Source organism: Aotus nancymaae, unplaced genomic scaffold, assembly GCF_030222135.1.
Source record: "Aotus nancymaae isolate 86718 unplaced genomic scaffold, 86718_ANA_hifiasm-v0.15.2.pri h1tg000008l, whole genome shotgun sequence".
Classification (NCBI taxonomy): Eukaryota; Metazoa; Chordata; class Mammalia; order Primates; family Aotidae; genus Aotus; species Aotus nancymaae.
In genome coordinates this window covers 42,062,693-42,083,480 of record NW_026988419.1, presented here as the reverse complement: position 1 = coordinate 42,083,480, position 20,788 = coordinate 42,062,693, and the positions used below count along the sequence as shown (strand labels likewise).

Genomic DNA, 20,788 nt, shown 5'->3' with positions numbered 1-20,788 from the left:
AAATAAGAGCTCCAGTCCATTTAGGAACTTTCTTTTCTTTTGAAAAGGGTCTCTCTCTCTCTGTTGCCCAGGCTGAAGTGCAGTGGCATGATCATAGCTCACTGCAGCCTTGACCTCATGGGCTCATGTGATCCTCCTGTCTTGGCCTCCTGAGTATCTGGGACTATAGGTATGTGCCACCACGCCTGGATAATTTGTTTTATTTTTTGTAGAGATGGGGGTCTTTCTATGTTGTCCAGGGTGGTCTCAAACTCCTGAGCTCAAGCAACCTCCTCTCTCAGCCTCCCAAAGTGCTGGAATTACAGGTGTGAGGCACCATGCTTGGCTGAGAATAAATTTCATGACTTTTTTGGACTAAATGTTAGGTTTTCTGGTACATATTAGTATTTTTTCTTTAGAATAGCTCATAAACATGAAAATGTTCTCCATCCTTCATTTCATGGATATGCACGTAAGAAAAAACCCTCGAAATCTTTTCTAAAATGTAAAAACTGAGCTGTAGGTGAGTGACATGGCTTAGTTTGTAGAAAACCGAGCCAGTTGGTGAGAGAAGTGTTGATGAATAAATAGTGAAGAGTAGAAATGTGATCTCTGAAACTTTTTGGGGTTCTATTCACTTCTTCCTGAGGCTCGTTGTTGAATATATCCCTGCCACTCTTTCACCTAACACCAAAACCTTAGGCAGGGTGTTCTTACTTCACGGGATGGAGGACACCAGGAAGCACTGAAATTTATAGCACTTCACTTACTTCTTGAAAAGGTTGTAGATCAAGAAGGTGACTCTTTCTAGCATGTGAGTTCTTTGCATCGGAATGGGATCACCTTCATATGTCATTTTGGTAGATTGCTCCTCTAGTTTCTCCAACTGCCTTCTGAGTTGGAAAAGACTTTCTGCCAATAGTGTAAAGCTATTGAAAGCAAATGAAAATCAAAAATAGTTTTTCCACTTATTAGTAAAACATCGTAATAATGGGTCATAGTTAACAAATGTTAAATTATTAAGTATTTATTTAAATTAATTAAATGAATCACTTAATTTGATTTAGGTGACAGTTCTTTATTTTTCTTGAATATACATATGTTAAACATTTTCAATGTTTTCTCGTTTATACCTTCAATTAGATATGTCATCATTTATGAGATTTTATCAACATCTGGAACTAAATCCCTTTTAATTACTCTTTGTTTAAGCTTATTAAGCATATAGATGTTCAAAGTATGGCACTCACTAAAGGGCAAAGAAAAAGCAAATTTAAAGTCATAAAATACATGAGATGATTAATGTTTTCTTATGTAAGCATACTGAAAGAAAAACATATGAAACCGATCTTCCCCCACAATATATATTTTATTGTCCTAAGTATTAGCCAAGAATGATCAATGTCTCTCTTTAGAGTGAGGTATATTTAGAAAGGCTTGCTCTTGATATCTGCTTGGAATTTTATTCACGACATGGTGATCTCACCTCAGAAATGGAGGTGGTAGTGTGGGCCAGAAGCCTAGGGAAGGGTAAGATTGAAATGGCCGTGGAAGGGACTGCCAGTTACAGGAGGCATAACGTCTTAACAGACTTGGAAAGTCCACTTCACCCTCCAGCAACTCTTTCTGCTTAAAGTATTCCACATATAAGACTATGACAAGAGTGGTTGAGTACCTGCTGATTTTTGGTATGAGCACCATTATTGGTTAAGCTCTTAATTACTCCCTTTATTGTTGTTTTCACAGCAGAGTACAGTGAGTTAAAGAATCAAAGTATCTTCCCAAGGAAAATCAATGTTTTAAAATGAGCCAAACTCCTTACATTTCTTGATAAGTAGGCCTGGCAGGGCAGAGCTTTTAGTTAGGGGGTCCCCAGTTACTTTGAACTATTTTAGATTCAAACTGAACAGTTTCTTTCTATTTCATATTTTCCAATTGTTCTTTCAATCAAATAGTTTTGTTCTGAATTTATGACATGGAAAATCCTATGAACATTTTAATCTTCTAATGCAAAGGATAGTATCTACATTTCACTGCATGTTTGCATACATAGATGGGGAATGGCGGGTTGTATTAACCATTTATGGTTTTAAAACTTGACACATAAAAGTTGTATATACTTGTGATATACAACATGATGTTTTGATGTATGTTTACACTGTTGAATAGTTACATCAAGATAAATAACATGCATTATTGCTTTGCATATCTACTTTTCTGTGGTAGGAACTCTTAAGATCTACTTTCTTAGTAATTTTCAAGTATACAATAAATTGTGATTAACTACAGTCACCATGCTGTACAATGGATCTCTTGAACTTATTCCTCCTGCCTAACTGAAATTTCCTATGCTTTAACCAACATCCGTAACCAAGAAAATCACCATGCTGAAAACACAAAACTAATATTTGAAAGTTGAGATCCCTATTTTCAAGATTTTGAAGCTAGTGCTTCTTTATCATGTCCTTAAAGAAAGCATATTGCTGGTTTTAAAATTTATTCAAGTCTTTTAAGATTGATATCTTACATGTGAAAATTAAGCATTCAATACATGCTTTCTTTTATTTTCACCACGAGAATAAAAACTAAGAACACTTATACTATTTGTTTTCAGCTATAGAGTTCGCAGCTGCTAATAAGCTGAATGAACTGACGTTCCAGTCTAAACCTGCATTCGCTAGCTAAGTGCCACTGAAGTTTTGTATTTCCTGTGGTTTTCACTAGAAACTGCAGCCAATTCGTTTTACCAGTTCTGCAGCTGGTTGAGCACGTTGTGGAGCGGACCCCCGATGCAGGCGATCTGCTGCCGCCGCTTCCAGTCCTGCAGCTCTTCGATGAGCATGTTGTTCATTAACAGGTCCGTCTCATGGATGATTTGGGTCATCTTACTGAGAGCCTCCTAAAAACAAAGGGGACAACTGAAGAGAGTTTTATAAGAAACAAGTCACTTAGAATTCAATTTTACAAAATGATTTCACCTGGTAGACAAAGGCTTGGTTAAAATTTTGACCAAATATTTTACCAAATACTAGCTTCTATTTGCCAGGCCTCTTCAAACAATTACATTATTGAAAATAAATGATGTCATGAGAAAAAAAGAATGACCACAGTTTAACATTCTCATCATGTGTTTCAGGATAAATATATTGTATTTGTAACTCCTGTGGCACCAATATTGAATCTTATAGTCATAAAACTGTATAGTTGCTTATTAAAAGGATATTTATATATTTAATTTATTTTTAATAAAGATGGTTATCCATTCATATTAAAATGAGCTGATTAAAATTTGAGCCTTTCTGTGTTAATATTTATTAGGATTTTTTCTGTGTTTTGGGAGGCGTAAGGAGAATTACAACTTTTTTTTTTTTTTTGAGATGGAGTCTCACTCTGTCACCCAGTCTGGAGTGCAGTGCCATGATCTTGGCTCACTGTCACCTCCACCTCCTGGGTGGAGCAATTCTCCTGCCTCAGCCTCCTGAGTAGCTGGGACTACAGGTGCACACCACCATGCTAGGCTAATTTTTGTATTTTTAGTAGAGACGGGGTTTCACCATATTGGTCAGGCTGGTCTTGAACTCCTGACCTCATGATCTGCCCACCTCAGTCTCCCAAAGTGCTGGGATTACAGGTGTGAGCCACCGTGCCCTGCCAAGAATTATAACTTTTAAAGGCCTAGGGGTTAGAAGATATTAATTTCTGTTTTGGCATTATTGTAAGTCATACAAATGCAAACAAAGTATTTAACTTTGCTGAAACTTGGCATTCTCATTTATACAACCAATTGAGTGAACTGAATTATTGTCAATGTTCCTTTTCTTTTTAAAATTTTATTCCTAAAGTAGAATAAGATGGCATGCATAAAAATATATAGCATAGATTTATTATGCATAAAAACATTAAATTTTTTCTTGGATTAATTATTTGCATGCTTAAAATCTGATATGCAACTAAGTTTATAATTAATTTAGGGTGAAAATAAACGTTATACTTGTTTGTGCTCACACAAATTCCCGCACAAAAAAAAGTGAGACGAACTTTTAGAAATGAACTATAGATTTATCAATGACTGGTTAAATTTCAATTGCATTTATTTTCCAAGAGATGTAGAAAAGTGAAATACAGATGTTCCCTCTCCTTAAAAATGTGTCATTAAACCAGAAAAAATTTCTTGCTCTCTTTGGATGAAGTTAGGTTGAATATGTTCGGATGCCAAAAAAGAGCTATTCTGAACTTTAGTAAATTGCTTACCACTACGTCATTTCTCAGAGTAGAAACTAGAACACTTATTTTTCCAATAAAATTTTAGTAATCATCAAATACTATTTTAATTATATATGTGCAGTGGAACCCATCTCAGCATATTAAGTACAGCAATTAAAACAGACATGTCTGGAATAATGACAAATAAAAATTGGGTAAAATTTCCACCTTGAAATTAATGTTAGCTACAGTAAATGTATCACATAAGCAAGATCAATAGGCTCTAAAGAGGTCCAGGGTTGTAAACTCACGAAGAGAAGCAGGGCAAACAGTGTGGGACTGTTTCTAGAAACCTTGCCGTTTTTACACTCAGTAAATGGAACTGATAAAATCTGACAGCTTGATTCTTTTCAGTTAGACTAAGTTTAGAAAAAGGAGAAAAATAGGCAAAAGTGAAAATTAAAATTCTTCACTAACCTTTCTCTTGAAATCGAGGCTGTTAAGCATTTCCTGCAGTGTCAAAACTTCCTGATTCATCATGGCACTATTCTTGTCACTCTGATCTGCAAAGGTAAAGAGATCAGATTTAGAGTCCTCGCTAAGTCAAAACTCTCTATTCCTGAAAGTCAAGTCAGCCTCCATCCACCATTCTAAAACATCCCTGGCCCGGAGAACTTATGTGGTAAGAGACTAATTGGGCTCACTAGAGGTGAGCTCGGAAGTCTCTGTCTGCTCATTTTGCCAGGAAGAATTACATCCAAGCATGCAGAAAAGGACCCCTTTATTTCACAGACCTTCAGGAAAGATTCTGAAGGTCTGTAAATGAACTATTATAGACAGAACAAAACTTCACTTGGTGTTTTGTTTTGGTGGTGGTGCATGGAGGAGATAAAGGGGCCGTAATGGATTCCTTACTGGATACCTTTACATTAATAATATACTTGGTTGTTTGGTAAAAGTAAGGAAGGTGAGGATCTCCCCTTGTGCCCATGATTAAATTATATTTGACTCTCTGTTGCCTTCACCTACCCCTCCTGCCCTGCTTCATATGCAGGAGTTATGAGAAACTGCCTGGTAGAGTTACAGTCTTATCTATGTAGTCTCATGAACTAATAAAGACTAAGTTCTTTACTTTCCCCCACTTTTATTTTCAAAATGAGCTAGCCTCAACATAAAATTAGCAGTGGGCCAGAGTCGTAACTAAGAAAAATATCTGACCAAAAAAAACGGTTTATCCTTTTTTACATGGAAATACATGCAATAAATAAACATTATATTATTTAATTTGAACATTAAACTTTGTTAACATAGTGGTGAGACTCAGAAAATGACACCCCAAAATAAACTTTATTGACATAGTGGTGGGGCTAAGAAAACGACACCCCAAAATAAGCAGCAGCCTCAAGGTCTCTCAATCCTCTGTCTCTCCGTATCACAGATGAAGTGCTCGGAAGCTCCCTGATCTGCCTAGAAACTGGACCCTTAAGAGGAACACAATTGCCTTTGATCCCTTTCCTGAAATGTCATTAACCAGAGAAGGTTAACATTCATATCACAAAGGAAAAGTCTGAAAATTAAACACCACACCTAGAGCCCAAACTTTGTCCCAAACCATTGTTTGTTCTTAGGTTCCAGTCAATTATTCAGGAGAATTATTTACTAACTACCATCTGAGCACTGAGTCCATTCGTTAACTTTAAAAATCAGGGCATCAAAACATCTGTACCCCATTGGATTATGGCTATTCTCCTGCTCTTCTCCCATCCTGTGAATGTTAAATTTATATGCCCTTTTCTCCTATTGATCTACCTTTTATTAGTCCATATTCAATCAGAGGGTGAAGGGGGAAGGTTTCCTTTTTGCTCCTACAATGGCAAGTGAATGTTTATACCAACCATTCATGTTCATGAAAAATGAGGGCTGAGAATGCTGATTTGACTTGTGTAGTTGTGAAAAGAAGGCCCCAGAACAACAGTGTGGCAAATTTCTCTACAAAACAGGACTAATCTCTAGGAACTCATTTCTGGTTGTAATAATTCACAAATTCACTAACTCCTAGATCCCATACATAGCAAAATCTTGCTTACACAGCATTTTGGCAACTGAAAACTTCTTTAGCTAACCTTTCTCATCTTCGCCAAGGATATAATAACTTGTTTCCCTTGTATTTTTCTTTTCACTTATAACAGGATGGAACAAACAAAATATTTGTGGATTTAGGTGATAAAATGATCATTTTAATTCATAATGTACAGAAGCACTGAAAAAGTGACTCAAATCATAACAAATTAAGTTAAAATGTTCTAATTCTTAAAATTAGTAGTTTGCATATAAAATTTGGAATAAGGCTGCCTTTAATGAATATCACTTGATTAAATCTGTAGTTGTTCTAAACCCTTTTAGGGTCATGGACTCCCCCTTTGATAATGAAACCCATGTTGTGCCATTTCTTCTGAATGGAAAAGTTGTATGTACAAATAATTGTGAAGATTTTGAATAATACTTCCTGGAAGTCAAGGCATCTTCAGCATATCAGGAGAAGAACCCAAAACACCTCATCTTCACATATGAAAAGTTAAATGTTTGATCACAATCATTCATACTTTCTTCAAGATACATTTTAAGTCAACATTTTAATAGTCAAAGATAATTCTGTGAATGAAAAGTTTATATCTGATTTTTTAAATTATTTTGAAATAATTTTAGAAATACAAAAAAGTTGCACAACTAGTACAGAGTTCTCATATAACCTTCACCTAGTTTTTTTATTCTCTCACATAAAAATAGTAAGCATAATGATCAAAACAAGTAAAATAACATTAGCACCATTCCATCAACTAAACTAGACCTTATTAGAATTTTGCCAATTGTTCCATTAATTGCAACATACTTTAAACTATTCATCTATTATCATTTGTAAATCTTAGGTCTTGTAAATATTCTCTTTCCCTTCATTTTTTAAAAAACACCTAGTTGTAAACAATTTCAGCGTTTATAGAAAAATAGTAAAATAAACTGCAGTGTTTTTACATTTTGCCATTTATGCAATTACTGAAATTATGTTTTTAGAGACTTTTTGACATGAGGAAATACTTAAAAATAAAACTTGAAATGCAGTACACAAAATTATATACAACCTGATTTCATTTTTTGAAAATAAATACATAGATGTGTGTGTATGTGAACATACAGAGAAAAGGCTGGAAGGAAATATATTTTGGCAGTATTTATCTGTAGATAGTGAGATTTCATCAGATTTTTATTTTTTTAATGCTTTTGTCTATTTTCCATGCTTTCTTCTATGAAACACATTTCTATTTTATAATCCTAGAAAATGGTATTATTAAAATACTACTTAGGGGTTATATTAGTAATTCTCTGATCATGTTAGGCGATTATTATTACTTTTGTTTTTGTAATAATTATATTTTGATTTTATAGGAGAAGGTTTTTATTTTTTAGAGATGTATGCTGAAGTTGGGTAATTCCTCATGCAGTTTGAAATTTACATTGAATTTGCTGGTTATTTACTTAGAATTGGTTGTATATATATTAATACACACACACACACACACATATTTATATGCAGAGAGAAGGAAGAAGCAAAACAAGAAAATACTCCCTGTATTTCCCTAGGCTCACCTAAGGAAGTAGATCAAATTTATCAACTCTGTCAGTGAAAAAAACTCTACTCAAGCTGCCTTTTTGTCCCTATGCAGAATTATAGAAAAAACAAAAACTTACCCATTGTCTGAATTGTTTTATACCTGTAGTCAAATTCATCTTGCAGGTCTTCTAAGTATTTGGTATCTTGTTCTGTCATCTTTTCACAAAAGAAAATTTACTCACTCTGCTGTTACAATTAAGCATGTCAATCAAACAACATGATAAGTATTTAAAAGCACTGTTTGGTGCTTCCAGTCTTCAACAGCAACCAAAGACCGTATTGAACCCATGCTTTTGAAGAGCTAAGTCATATGAAATTTGAATAATGCTAAAAGAACCAGATCGAACTTGCCCTTCCAGCTATTCTCTCTCTCTGCTTGCCTGGAAGTCTTTCAGCATCTACTTGCTCATTTCTTAATTAGTTCCAAATGATGCTATGCATATAATCTGTTTTAATTGGAGAATATGAATATTTTTGCCCTTTTAGAAGTCTTGGGTATTTCATATAACTCTGTACTAATGTATTAATTAGCACTTTTTGCTTAAATCTTCATTTAAATATGCTGTCGTTTATGACAATTCAGCTTAAATACTTTTTTTAAATTTTCCTGAAATATGCCTATGTTTCTTCTGTGTCTCCTGTTATTCTGTCTTTAAGATTTTTACTTTACTTTTCTCCAAACCTGGTGATGATTTCCTGCTCAGATAAAATAGTAAATGTCAAGATCTGGGCCAAAGGCTTTTTACATATTATCTCCTGCAGTCCTCACAACACCCATGAAGTGGGTTATCCTCACTTTTACAGAGGAAGAAGCAAAGGCTACGAGATGTGAAGTAACTCACTCATCACTCAGGTGTTCAGTGAGAAGTTTGTAGGAAGTCCAGCAGTCTACCCCTGACCCCTCCCTTAACCAAAGATAGACTTGCTGTGCTTCCTAGATTCAGACTACTTTACTTCCTTTTCTTCTCAGAAAAGTCAAACTTTCTACTGCCTGCTGATTCCAAGAAGTCTTCTCTAAGGAAACATGTATCTACCACAACAGCACTTTCATCACAAATTTTAAATTGTAATCAGAATTAAATTTAATCCAAATTTTAACTGGTTGGTTACAAAAAGTATAGAATTTGGAATAAGAGAATCTGAATTTGTGTTCCAACTCCATGACTTATTAGCTGCATGGACTTGGGCAAATGTCTTTGCATTTTAGCTTTGCCTGTAAAAAGGCATGTGGGGGTGGGGGGAGAAAGGAGGATAACTATCTACCTCAAGGAGTTGTTATAAAGATACATGAGTTCCACTGCTTAAAACAGTGCCTGGTACCAAATATATGCTTCATAAGCAGTAGCTATTATTACTCTTCTAATCCCTGTTTGTTATCTCATTCTGTTAATGGCATTCTTTATATTTATAAGCCTTAGAAAAGAAACAAAGTAATAGCTATTGACTACATGATATACTGTCTACCCATCCGTAGTAATAACAGCTACCAGTTTTGAGCAACCTGTGCTGTGTCTATACCTTACATAGATTATCCTTTCGGCAACCTGCAAAGTAAGCTATTTTCGTTTTTTGTGTGAGGAAACTGAGGCTCAAAGTCATACAATAATACAAGCTCAAGCTAGAATTCAAATCAAGTCTGGTCTAGCTTCAGACTTTACTCCTTTTCACTATACCCCAATACCACTTGTAGCATTTCACTTTGATGCTAAGTTTCTGCAGAACAAAGTCCCATGGAAGACTGGGCTACTAAAGTCATGGAAGCCACATGCATGAGAAAATGAACCAAAATAAAAAATGATTGCTTTGAAGCAGAGATATACTGTGGTTCTGTCTTTTGATCTCAAAATTAATTAAAAGCTGAAAAGAAGGCACTATCTTGCAGAATCTTCTAATGAAAAGCATATTAAACTAATGCCAGAACTCTGAAGAGTCAATGCTATGGTAAGTAATTAAAGGTCTTCTAGATTATATTGTCATCAGTAATTGCAAAAGGTGAAAATACCCAGTGACAATCTTCAAAAGCTCTCTGAATGATCTGAGAGCTACATTCCAAACATTCCATAGATAAACTGAGGTTATGGTATAAGTGGGGGAATTACATTGATTGAAAAGCACTGCTTCACCTAAAAGTCAGGCCAGGTTTCTTGGAATCAGAGGCTGGGACAGGGATTTATAGTTTATGTACTTTTATGGAATTATTATTTTTATAAATGGCAAGGAAATGAATGCTATGTAAGTTTTTGAAAGGAAATTAACATCCTATTTTATATACATCCTATTTTAAAGACAGAAAGTCTTATTTAAGACATATTCACTAGATCAATAAAATTGATAAATCTCTAGATAGACTGATTATGGAAAAAAAGAGAAAACAAAGCTGAGCACAGCCACTCACATCTGTAATCCCAGCACTTTGGGAGGCTGAGGTGGGCAGATCATAAGGTCAAGAGATCGAGACCATCCTGGCCAACATGGTGAAAATCTGCCTTTACTGAAAATACAAAAATTAGCTGAGTGTGGTGGTGCAAACCTGTAGTCCCAGCTATTTGGGAGGCTGAGGCAGGAGAATTGCTTGAACTCAGGAGGTGGAGGTTGCAGTGAGTTGAGATTGCACCACTGTACTCCAGCCTGGCAACAATGCAAGACTCCATTTCAAAAAAAAAAAAAAAAAGAGAGAGAAAATAAAATTTATCTATATTAAATGAGAGATGTGACATTACTACAGATTCTACAGATATTCAAATGACAATAAACATGAACAATTTTATGCCAACAAAACAACTTAGATCAGTGGACACATGTCTTGAAAAACACAAATTGGCAAAGCTCATTCAAGAACAAATAGATAATCTGAATAGCCCCATATCAAAGAAGTTCAAGTTGAAGTTAAAATGTTTCCCATAAAGAAATATTCTTATATAAACACAGTATGTGAGAGATATTTGTCTTATTAACAAATTGCCCTATGACTTCTATATACACTAATTTTGGGTACATGAGAGAATGATGCATAGTTATTTGGGGACAGTAACCAGCCTTCCTAGGTATCTGTATAAGGTCACTTACCTGCACACTGTTTTTAATGGCAGCCACTTTGTGCTCCACATTCCTCTGTCTTTCTGAAACTGAAGAATTTTGTAAGGATTTCTCTAGAGGCCCCTGGAAAAAGAGTGTCTTGAAATTTCACCGGTTTTGAAAGGTTTATGATGAATGCAATACATACAGCATACAATTTGAACTGAGGTCTGGATCAATGTGATATGAATACTCTGCAGCCGTTAAAAAGATCATGCTGTAGAAAACTATTTAATGACATAAAATTTAAAGTGTTAAAATTTGAAGACTAGAGGAGATTATAAAAAATACCATATATAGGCTGAGTGTAGTGGCTCGCACCTATAATCCTAGAACTTTGGGAGGCTGGGGTGGGTGGTTTGCTTGAGCTCAGGAGCTCAAGACCAGCTTGGGCAACATGGTGAAACCCCATCTCTACTAGAATACAAAAATTAGCTGGGCATGGTGGCATGCACCTGTAGTCCCAGGTACTTGGGAGGCTGAGGCAGAACTGCTTGAACCTGGGAGGCAGAGGTTGCAGTAAGCCACAATTGTGTCACCGCACTTCAGCCTGGGCAACAGAATGAAATTCTGTCTCTAAAAAAATATATATATAAATATATATATATATATGTGATATCTATTGCTCGAACATGTATATGCATGTATGTATAAATACACTTGCAAATGTATGGATAGATGTATAGATATGTAAACTCAAGTACATGTGAGTGGAAGAACATATGCACCAAAATCTTTTCAATGTGTTATCTCTGAATAGTGATATTCAGAGATAATTTGAGATCACAATTACAGATAATTCAATGATTTTTAAAATTTTATCTCTAATTCTCTATAACATCTATATAACTTTTGAAATCATATAAAACCAATACATGTAATTTTTAAAATGGTATAATGAAACTACATTAAATTGGGCCTAAATTTAGAATTGGGGATGTTGAATTTGCTGAGATGAGATTTGTTTTTACTCTAGAACAAAGGGAACTATACCACACCCTTCCAATTGGCAAAGCCTTTATAAAATACTCTTTCTCTCACTTCAGCCTCCATTATTTGTCTACCTAGTTGAAATTTAGTGAGCAGTGCTTCTTTTGTGGTAGTGAGTGGTACTGGCAAATTATTTTCAGAGTGACGTCGACGAGCATATACTCAAACAAACGTTTTGACTGATAACTGACATTTGAAGAGAACACACGCACATGCACACACACGTGCACAGACGAATACCTAGAGATAAGAGAGGTACAAAAAACGACAGCTGAGAATACATCTGAGAATACCTTATATTTGTAAAAGTATCTTGAATTTTACCCCAAAGGCACTGAATCAAACTGTATGTACTTTAGAAACTTACTATAGTTTTAAAATTAAATAAAAATGATATCATCCTTCTTCATCTAAAAAATGAAGTTGTTACAACTTCAAAGTCCTCCCAAAACGGCCATAACCTGACAATAACAAACCAGGAGAATTTTTTAAGAGTTAGAAAAAGACTTTTTTGGCCACATACAGTGGCTCACACCTGTAATCCCAGCACTTTGGGAGGCCAAGGTGAGACGATCACTTGAGGTCAGGAGTTTGAGACCAACCTAGGCCATGTGGTAAAACCCTGTCTCTACTAAAAATACAGTAACTAGCCAGACGTGGTGACAGGTGCCTGTAATCCAAATTACTTGGGAGGCTGAGGCAGGAGAATTGCTTGAACCTGGGAGGCAGAGACTGCAGTGAGCCGAGATAGCGCCCCTGTACTCCAGCTGGGTGACAGAATGAGATTCTGTCTCAAGAGAAAAAATATATATATATATATACCTTTCTTAGACTTTCAAAAATAAATATAATGGATAATTAATTAAATTACGGAGGATGTCACTTGGAAAATAATTTACATATTAGTCTTTCCTTTTTGTAAGGATTAACTGAAAAGAATATTCATTAAAGATTGCATTGACTTCTCCACTTGTCTTCAGTGAGGACTCTGAATTCATCCAGGAAAATGGGATAAAATATAATCTAAAATATGTTAGGGTAAAGTACATTCACACAATTTTTTTGTTTTGTTTTGTTTTTGTTTTTGTTTGTGTTTGTAGAAAGTGATTTATTTAGAGAGAGAAACAGGAGAAGGAGAGAGAAAGAAACAGCTCACTCTCACACTGAGTGAGAGAATCCAGAAAGATGGAATCCAGGAGAGGAAAGCAGCTTCCACACTGAGTGGAAGGGAATAGAGAGAGAGATGGAGTTTAGGAGGGGAAGACAGGCTTCCACGAGAGAGTGTGGAAGGGGACTCCAGAGGGGAAATCCAGGGTAGAGAAAAACAGCTTCCACAAAGGGAATGTTTGTGGAAGGGGACCCAAACACGGAGTCCCACATTCACACAATTAACAAGCAAGAATTTGTGGAGCTTCTGTAAGATGAAATTCCTGCTCATGGACTGGTTTAGCCTGTGAGGAAGGAAATGGAAGCTACTGAAGGGTACAGAGCAAGACCAGTCTGTGAGAGAAACATCCGGGGAGAGGCAGAGTGGGAATGACAGGAATTCAGCTTGGAGGTGATTCCTGTATTCCTAGACTGGTATTGTAGGACCCTAGAACAGAGTGTGACCGGTACAAACAGGAAAGGAGGTATAGATAAGATTCCAGGCATACACTCTGGAGAGACTCGGTAATTGTCTTAGCATGGGGGTGGAGAAAAGGAAGTACTCAAAGATGACCCTTAAGAGCTTGATTCCAAGTGACTGGAAGGATGGCAGCACCACTAACATTAGTGAAAGAGGCTGGAAAGATTCTTTAAAAATTTCTCCCTCCCTCCCTCCCGCTTTCCCTTCCTTCCTTCCTTCCTTTCTTCCTTTCTAAGAAACAGGGTGGATTACATGGTGTGAACATAGCTCACTGCAGCCTTGAACTCCTGGGCTCAAGTAATCCTCCCGTCTCAGCCTCCACAGAGCTAGGACTATAGGTTTGTGTCACCATACCTAGCTAATTTTTATTTTTATTTTGTGTGTGTGTGTGTGTGTGTGTGTCTGTGTGTGTGTCTGTGTGGAGACAGGGTCTTACGACATTGCCTAGACTAGTCTCAAATGCTTGGCTTCAAGTGATCCTGCCACCTTTATCCCTCAAAGTGTTAGGATTACATGTGTGAGCCACTGTACCCTGCCAAAGATAAGAATTTGTTTCAGAAAAATTTCTGTCAGAAAAATTGAGTTCAAGGTGTTAACAAGATCTCAGAAAATATTACCTGGACAGGCATGTTGGCTGCGGCCAATATTCTCCTCTCTTCCCTTAAACAGTTCGAAATAACCACAGCTACATGCATTGGATTTCCATGAAATTTTCCCTGAAAAAAAAAACAATGAGCAAACATAATTAACATGAAAGCGTAAATATATGCATCATAAGAAAATATCACCTCTTGAAAATCAACAACAATCTCTCAATAAATATGTAAAATTATCTAGGATTTGTTCCAATAATCTATTCCGTTAGAAAGCTACAGAAACTTACACTGTAAACACACACCCCTAAAGAGAATATTTATCTCTTTGTCCTCAAAAATAACTTTTAACAATGAAAAGTGTTTCTTGAGCATCTTTTTAGGAAAGATCCTGAACACACACTTAGAGGAGGGTCAGTTTAAGTTTCAGGCAGGATTTTTGTTTGTTTTTTTTTGTTTTGTTTTTGAGACAGAGTTTTACTCTTGCTGCCTAGGCTGGGGTGCAATGGTGCGATCTTGGCTCACCACAACTTGTGCCTCTTGGGTTTAAGCGATTCTCCTGCCTCAGCCTCCCCAGTAGCTGGGACTACAAGCATGTGCCACCATGCTCAGCTAATTTTGTATTTTTAGTAGAGACAGGTTTTCTCCATGTTGGTCAGGCTGGTCTCGGACTCCTGACCTTAGGTGATCTGCCCACCTCGGCCTCCCAAAGTTCAGGCAGGTTTTACACAAAAGTTACTTTCCTATAAATTATCATGACCCAGTGGTCTCAATTTTTCATTTGTTAATTGTGTGTTATGGTTTGCTTAAAGCATTTGTTGCTGTCACTATTTGGTACTGTTTTTGTCAACTAGCTCATAACTTCATTAGTATACTAGAGTGAAACTATATCATACATTGTTTCAGCAACTATATTTTTATGACGGCTAAGCATATACATCTTTTATTGTCAAGGTTAATGATGCAGACACTGTAAACTGGCTGCCTGTGGGCCTAATTCAGCCATCAGTTACTTTGCATAAATTAGAATACTGGAATCCCTTTGGAGAAAGCGTGTACTAACCCAGGGTTGCCATAGTGCCCACCAATGAGTGTCCCAAGCACTCATTTACCTTGCCTGCAAGGCCTCGGTAGGTGTCTGAGTTTTCTAAACTTACTGTATAGGACTAATCTGAACAACACCATCATTTTAGTCAATAGTGTTAAATTTCTTTGTACCTGACTTTTAACAGGAAGCACAGTAGAAAAATGCATTTATTTAGTTTCCCTTGGCCCTCCTCTCTGAAACTGGTGCTAATATTTATGAAATGACCAAAAGATTAGCAGCAGAAAAAATAAAACAAAAATCCACAAAGTGGAAAATTAACAAAAAAAGGTAGATCATACAGATATAAACTAGAAGATTTTTCTAGGGAAAAAATAAGGTTATTGGTTCTAAAATTTTTTTTTGGCTTTGCTGCCACAATTTTATTAAAGTGGTATGTTAATCACCACTTCTATTTGTTTTATTAAATGACGTATGTTAATTACCACTTCTATTTGTAACACAAGAGTAAACACAAACTACTATCTGAATTCCTGCTCTTACATATTATACAGTATTCCAAATTCTTTCTTTTTTCTCTTTAAATCAGAAGTCTCCAAATGAAAAAAAAAAACAACAACAATAAATTGACTGAAAGTCAGAAGGTAAAGAAATAAATATCATAAAAGCCAGAAGGTAAAGAAATAAATATCATAACAAATGATCCTAGTTATGAAGCGGGGATACCAATTTCTTTTTTTTAAATTTCTGCATGTCAACAATTTCAGATTCTCTCTAGTTAGAACTTGTTCCCACTGTTAATTTTCCCATGTGTTGATTTTTTTTTCATGTAGCCTATATTCAACTCTCCAAAAAAACCTATGTTTTCTCATTTTGCCTTCGATTTATTTTAATATTATTCCATAGTTAAAAATAAAGGGCTTCTCCTAGGGCTAGTTTGGAAGCTCTGTTATTCATGTAAACTTGAAAACTCTTGCCATTTAAGACAAGGATCCTCTTATTTTTTAGAGTTCCTCTAAGAACCCAAGAATTACTATCATTTGCCTGTTTTTCTCACTGTTACTGGAGTATTTCTATGACGATCATTTAGATACTACCTTTCAACATTTCTCAGTTGTGTCATGCACTTTCTTCATTTTCCTTTCTTACTTGCGCTTCTTCTACCTTCCTGTTCAGATTCAATTTCCCCCATTCTATGTAAGGTTAAATTACTCACTTTTTCTTCTTTGTTAAGAGCCAGGAATCACCACTGTTTCCATCTAGGATATCTTTTGACTTTCCTTTGGCATTTTTCCTAAGTCCCCCACTTAAATATATGAGACAAAAACATCTTATGGAAAATTGATCATTATAGATTCAGTACCAGATGAACACTTCTATTTTCCTAAGTATCAAAGACATAACTCATATTTACCTTTCAGCAGTTACCAAGTATATGAACCTCAAAATAAAAACAAAACAAACCCCTAAGTATGTGTTGGTGGGAGGAAGGAAGAAGCATGCCAGAGAAAGAGAAACTGCTCATTTTCTGTAGGGTATCAGTTTCTCATGCAAATGTATTGCAAATACCTTCTACTCTCTGGCTTGTCTTGTTCCTGTCTTCTAGTGTCAATGAAGAAGTTTTAAATTTTAATAAAATCATTTATGTCTTTTCCTTTATGCTTCTTATGATTTAAGAAATCTTTCTCTAAGCTGTGGGCATGGACATTTTTCTTTGTGGTTTTGCACCATTGATTGTAATTAATTTTGAGCTTGTTAATAATGATAGTTTTCTTTTGCTTTCTTCCATGTCTACTAAATTCCAATAACATTTACTGAACATCATATTCTTTCACTACTGCTCTGCTGGGCCAACTCTGTCATAAATCAAGTGTTCATTTGTGGGTGGGCTTGTTTCTGGACTCCATTCTAGAATCTTATGGTTTACTATCTCTGCTTCGTCAACAGATCAGCTTTTTATTTTTTTTAACTACAGCTTTATAGTTAAGTCTTGATGTCAAGTAGAATATTTGTATTTCTGTATACATTTTAGAATCAACTTATCAAGCCTCTCTCTCTCTTTCACACACACACACACACACACACACACGCACACACACACACCCCCTGGTTGAGAATTTGCATGGCATTAAATATTTAAATAAATTTTAGGGAGATATGGCATCTTTATACTTATGTTCTAATCTACTTATTTATGTCTTCTTTAATGTGTCTCTAGTAAACATTATAATTTTACACATTTCATTAGGTTTATTTCTATGTAGTTTGGTATTTTTGATATTAGAATAAATATCTTTTTCTTCATTGTTTTTGCTGTTCTATAGAAATATAATTGATTATGAATCCAGCAACTTTGCTAAACTCTGATTCTAATGCTTTTGTAACATCTCTTACCAATTCTAAATTTTTATCTGTGGCTTATTTTGAATTTTCTGTATACACAAACCGTACATTATATAGATATTGATAGGATTTTCCTTCTTTTCAATCATCTAACTTCCATCAAGATTTCATCTTTGTCCTAAGGTGGCTTATTTAGAAATGTATTGGTTAATTTCAAAACATAAGGATTTTCTATTTATCTTTTCCTTTTTGCAGATTTTTAGCATAATTCAATTTTAACCAGAATACATGCTCTGAATGACTTCAATCACTTTAAATTTATTGAGATATAGATTTGTTTACTAATATATCAGTACTGTATACATATATTAAAGGGGAAGTATATGTGCAATAAGTTGGCTAATGTCTTCCTAAAACTACGTCACTTTAGAGTTCAATTTTTCTCAATCTCTTTTAAACTTAGATTCATTGGCACCCATATTTTTCCATAAAATAATGTCTTCTGAGCCATCAAGAATGTCAGTGATGCATATTTCTGTAGAGTGTGCACAATTATTGTCTTCATTTTGTAAGTTTGATGCTGGCACTTTCTTGATCTTTCCAAAATTTCTCAGTAGAAGGTTTCAGACAAGAACCAGGACTCTTATTTTTTCTACATATGGTTAAATGGTTTGTTGACTGAAATGCTGAAGAGCTGTAATAGTCTAGTCATACCATCATGATTTACAACCACATCACTAATAGATGAGATTCCTCTTTAACTTTTCAGGCAGATGTCTGTGGAATCATTGAGAACTAGAATATACGGTAGATTCTCAGATGTCTCTTCCAGAAGACTTCTAATCAGTCTTCTGTCACCTCAGCCATTATCCTTCCATTATTGTGGTTCACTCTCAATAATACCTTTAAAAAAGTTCTTATTCTTAGACATTGTTCTATAGTTACACAAATTAAATATGGCGGCAACTTCAGCAATCAGCAGTCAGATATAAGATCACAGTGATAGGCTGCTTTCGATACCCCAAATTCATAATCTTGGCCTCCTCAAAGATCCTTTTGTATTGGCAGTATAATTTTAAGTCAAGGAAAACCACCCCCTCATCTATAGCATTACCTCTTTGATTAAACACATATTATCATTTTTCCTCACTTGCATCCTGCTGGAAGTTTAGTGTATTCTGTTTAGTCAGCAGGATGTTTCTGATAAATTGATGCTGTACATCTTAATGATGATACTGTGCAATGCATGAATCATTCACTCCAGGCTCTTATTATGCCGAGATTTCTTTCATCTATTATGAGAAATTTAGCAATTTCTCTTGCCACTGTTGTTTTGTGTATGACAGGCAATCTTTTTTTTCCCATGAATTTCAGTAACAAAATATAATACAACTTTATCTCCTTGTGAGCATCTTCCTTTCTTACATCCTATAAAGCATTTTATTGTTGCTTTCCAAGAAAACTTGAAATTTAGGGTCATCCATCTAGTGACAAATAGTTGCTTCACAAATATCAAATTTGTACCTTGCTGATTTGTTCTGATCCCATTCTGCATACATGATAACTGTTTGTTTCAATCCTAAATCATAGTGTTACACTTTGATGACATTTTAAACAGCAATTAAGATCAACATATGTTGCACCAACAGTGCACATAATTCAATTGAAGTGACAACATGAATAGCTTTGATCCAGTTTCACATCACAGGCAATAACAAAGATGTTGTGATTGTCACATGGCAACAGCAATTAAGAGATGTTATTGATTGTGATATGCATTCTGATTTCAGAGATGTTAAAATGTAGAGAAAAATGTCATAGAATCCACGAATATGCTATTTATTCTTTTTGCTACTTTATGCTAAATTTCTTGGCTTTCCTTCAAATTACCCTTCTACTGCCTTTCTACTTAATTTCCAAATTTGACTTGTCATTAAAGAGTAACTAGTTTGGCCACGCATGGTGGTTCATGCCTGTAATCCCAGCACTTTGGGAGGCCAAGGAGGATGGATCACGAGGTCAGGAGTTCAGGACCAGCCTGGCCAAGATGGTGAAACTCCATCTCTACTAAAAATACAAAACTTAGTTGGGCATGTTGGCAGGTGCCTGTAATCTCAGCTACTCAGGAGGCTGAGGCAGAGAATTGCTTGAACCCGGGAGGTGGAAGTTGCAGTGAGCTGAGATCATGCCACTGCATCCCAGGCTGGGTGACAGAGTGAGACTGTCTCAAAAAAAAAAAAAGTAACTAGTTTATCTGATCTTTTTCTTCCAAATAGTCCAATAAGTTCCAGAGTCATAAGTAATGGATGTGAGAAGCCCTGTTCAAAATAATCTTCCTTGTACCAGCAATACCAAACCTGAAATGTCACAATCAGTCATTCACTCCTCTGAGTTCTTTCCCCAATGGTCCTCTTAAAAATGTAAACACATTTGGAGAGTTAATACCACATTTAACAAATTTCCTCTGTATTGTGAAGGATTTATCAGATGACATTCTCTAACTGTAGTGACCTGGCAACTGCAGGATGAGAATGATAGATCCCAGGTCAAATAAAAGGAGAACTTTCAAGAGGGCCTGAAAGAGGTGGCATTAGTGACCAAAGGGAAGAAACACATAACCAACAACTGTCCTGGCTTGGGTTTCTTCAGAAACTGACCTTGAGTGCAAGTCTTTTAAGTGGAAGTTGGTCCCACAAAACACGGTTACAGAAGTGGGCAAGTGAGATGAGGAAGAGAAGGCAGCCAGTAAGGGTGTGCTGTAAGCCACTTACACTGTTTTGCTACGGTGGGCTGAGAACCCTTGAAGTTTTATGGAATATGTGACTTAGAGTTATCTACTCAAGGACTTTGGGAACTGAAGAATTTTTCACATCAGCTCTTGTCGTCTATCATTAGCGATTTAAAAAGATAGGATATTGGTAGTTGGATTTCTACTTAACTAAACTAAAACGATAAGGCCAAGAAGACATGGACAGGACACCTTCACCTCTGCTGTGCCAGCTCTTCTCCTAACCTCAATTCGAGAACTTTTTGACTTCTCATTTTTTCAAACTACCTACAAACATACTTCACTCAAATGTAGGTATTTATTTATCGTGGTCTCTCTGGGATATGAAACATTTGTCTCCATTTACAGAGTAAAATGTTTTCATTCACATTTTTGAATTGAAAATGTGCCACCTACTGCATACTTCTGGTTGCCAGCTAGCTCACTCTTTGTCATCACAAATACTGCTGTTGAATCATTTTTATCCTTATTCTTTACC

At 35.7% G+C, this 20,788-nt stretch overlaps 1 protein-coding gene across 1 annotated transcript in view; it reads right to left on the bottom strand.

Moving 5' to 3' along the window:
- The window catches only part of STAT4 (signal transducer and activator of transcription 4), a 108,812-nt gene that overhangs the window by 27,776 nt on the left and 60,248 nt on the right, over positions 1-20,788 (bottom strand). The window contains exons 4-9 of the mRNA XM_064373230.1: positions 14,159-14,257; positions 10,916-11,008; positions 7,927-8,005; positions 4,660-4,745; positions 2,727-2,878; positions 750-908 (exon numbers count right to left, since the gene is read on the bottom strand). Coding sequence (XP_064229300.1) covers positions 750-908; positions 2,727-2,878; positions 4,660-4,745; positions 7,927-8,005; positions 10,916-11,008; positions 14,159-14,257 — 668 coding nt within the window. The remainder of the gene's footprint in view (positions 1-749; positions 909-2,726; positions 2,879-4,659; positions 4,746-7,926; positions 8,006-10,915; positions 11,009-14,158; positions 14,258-20,788) is intronic.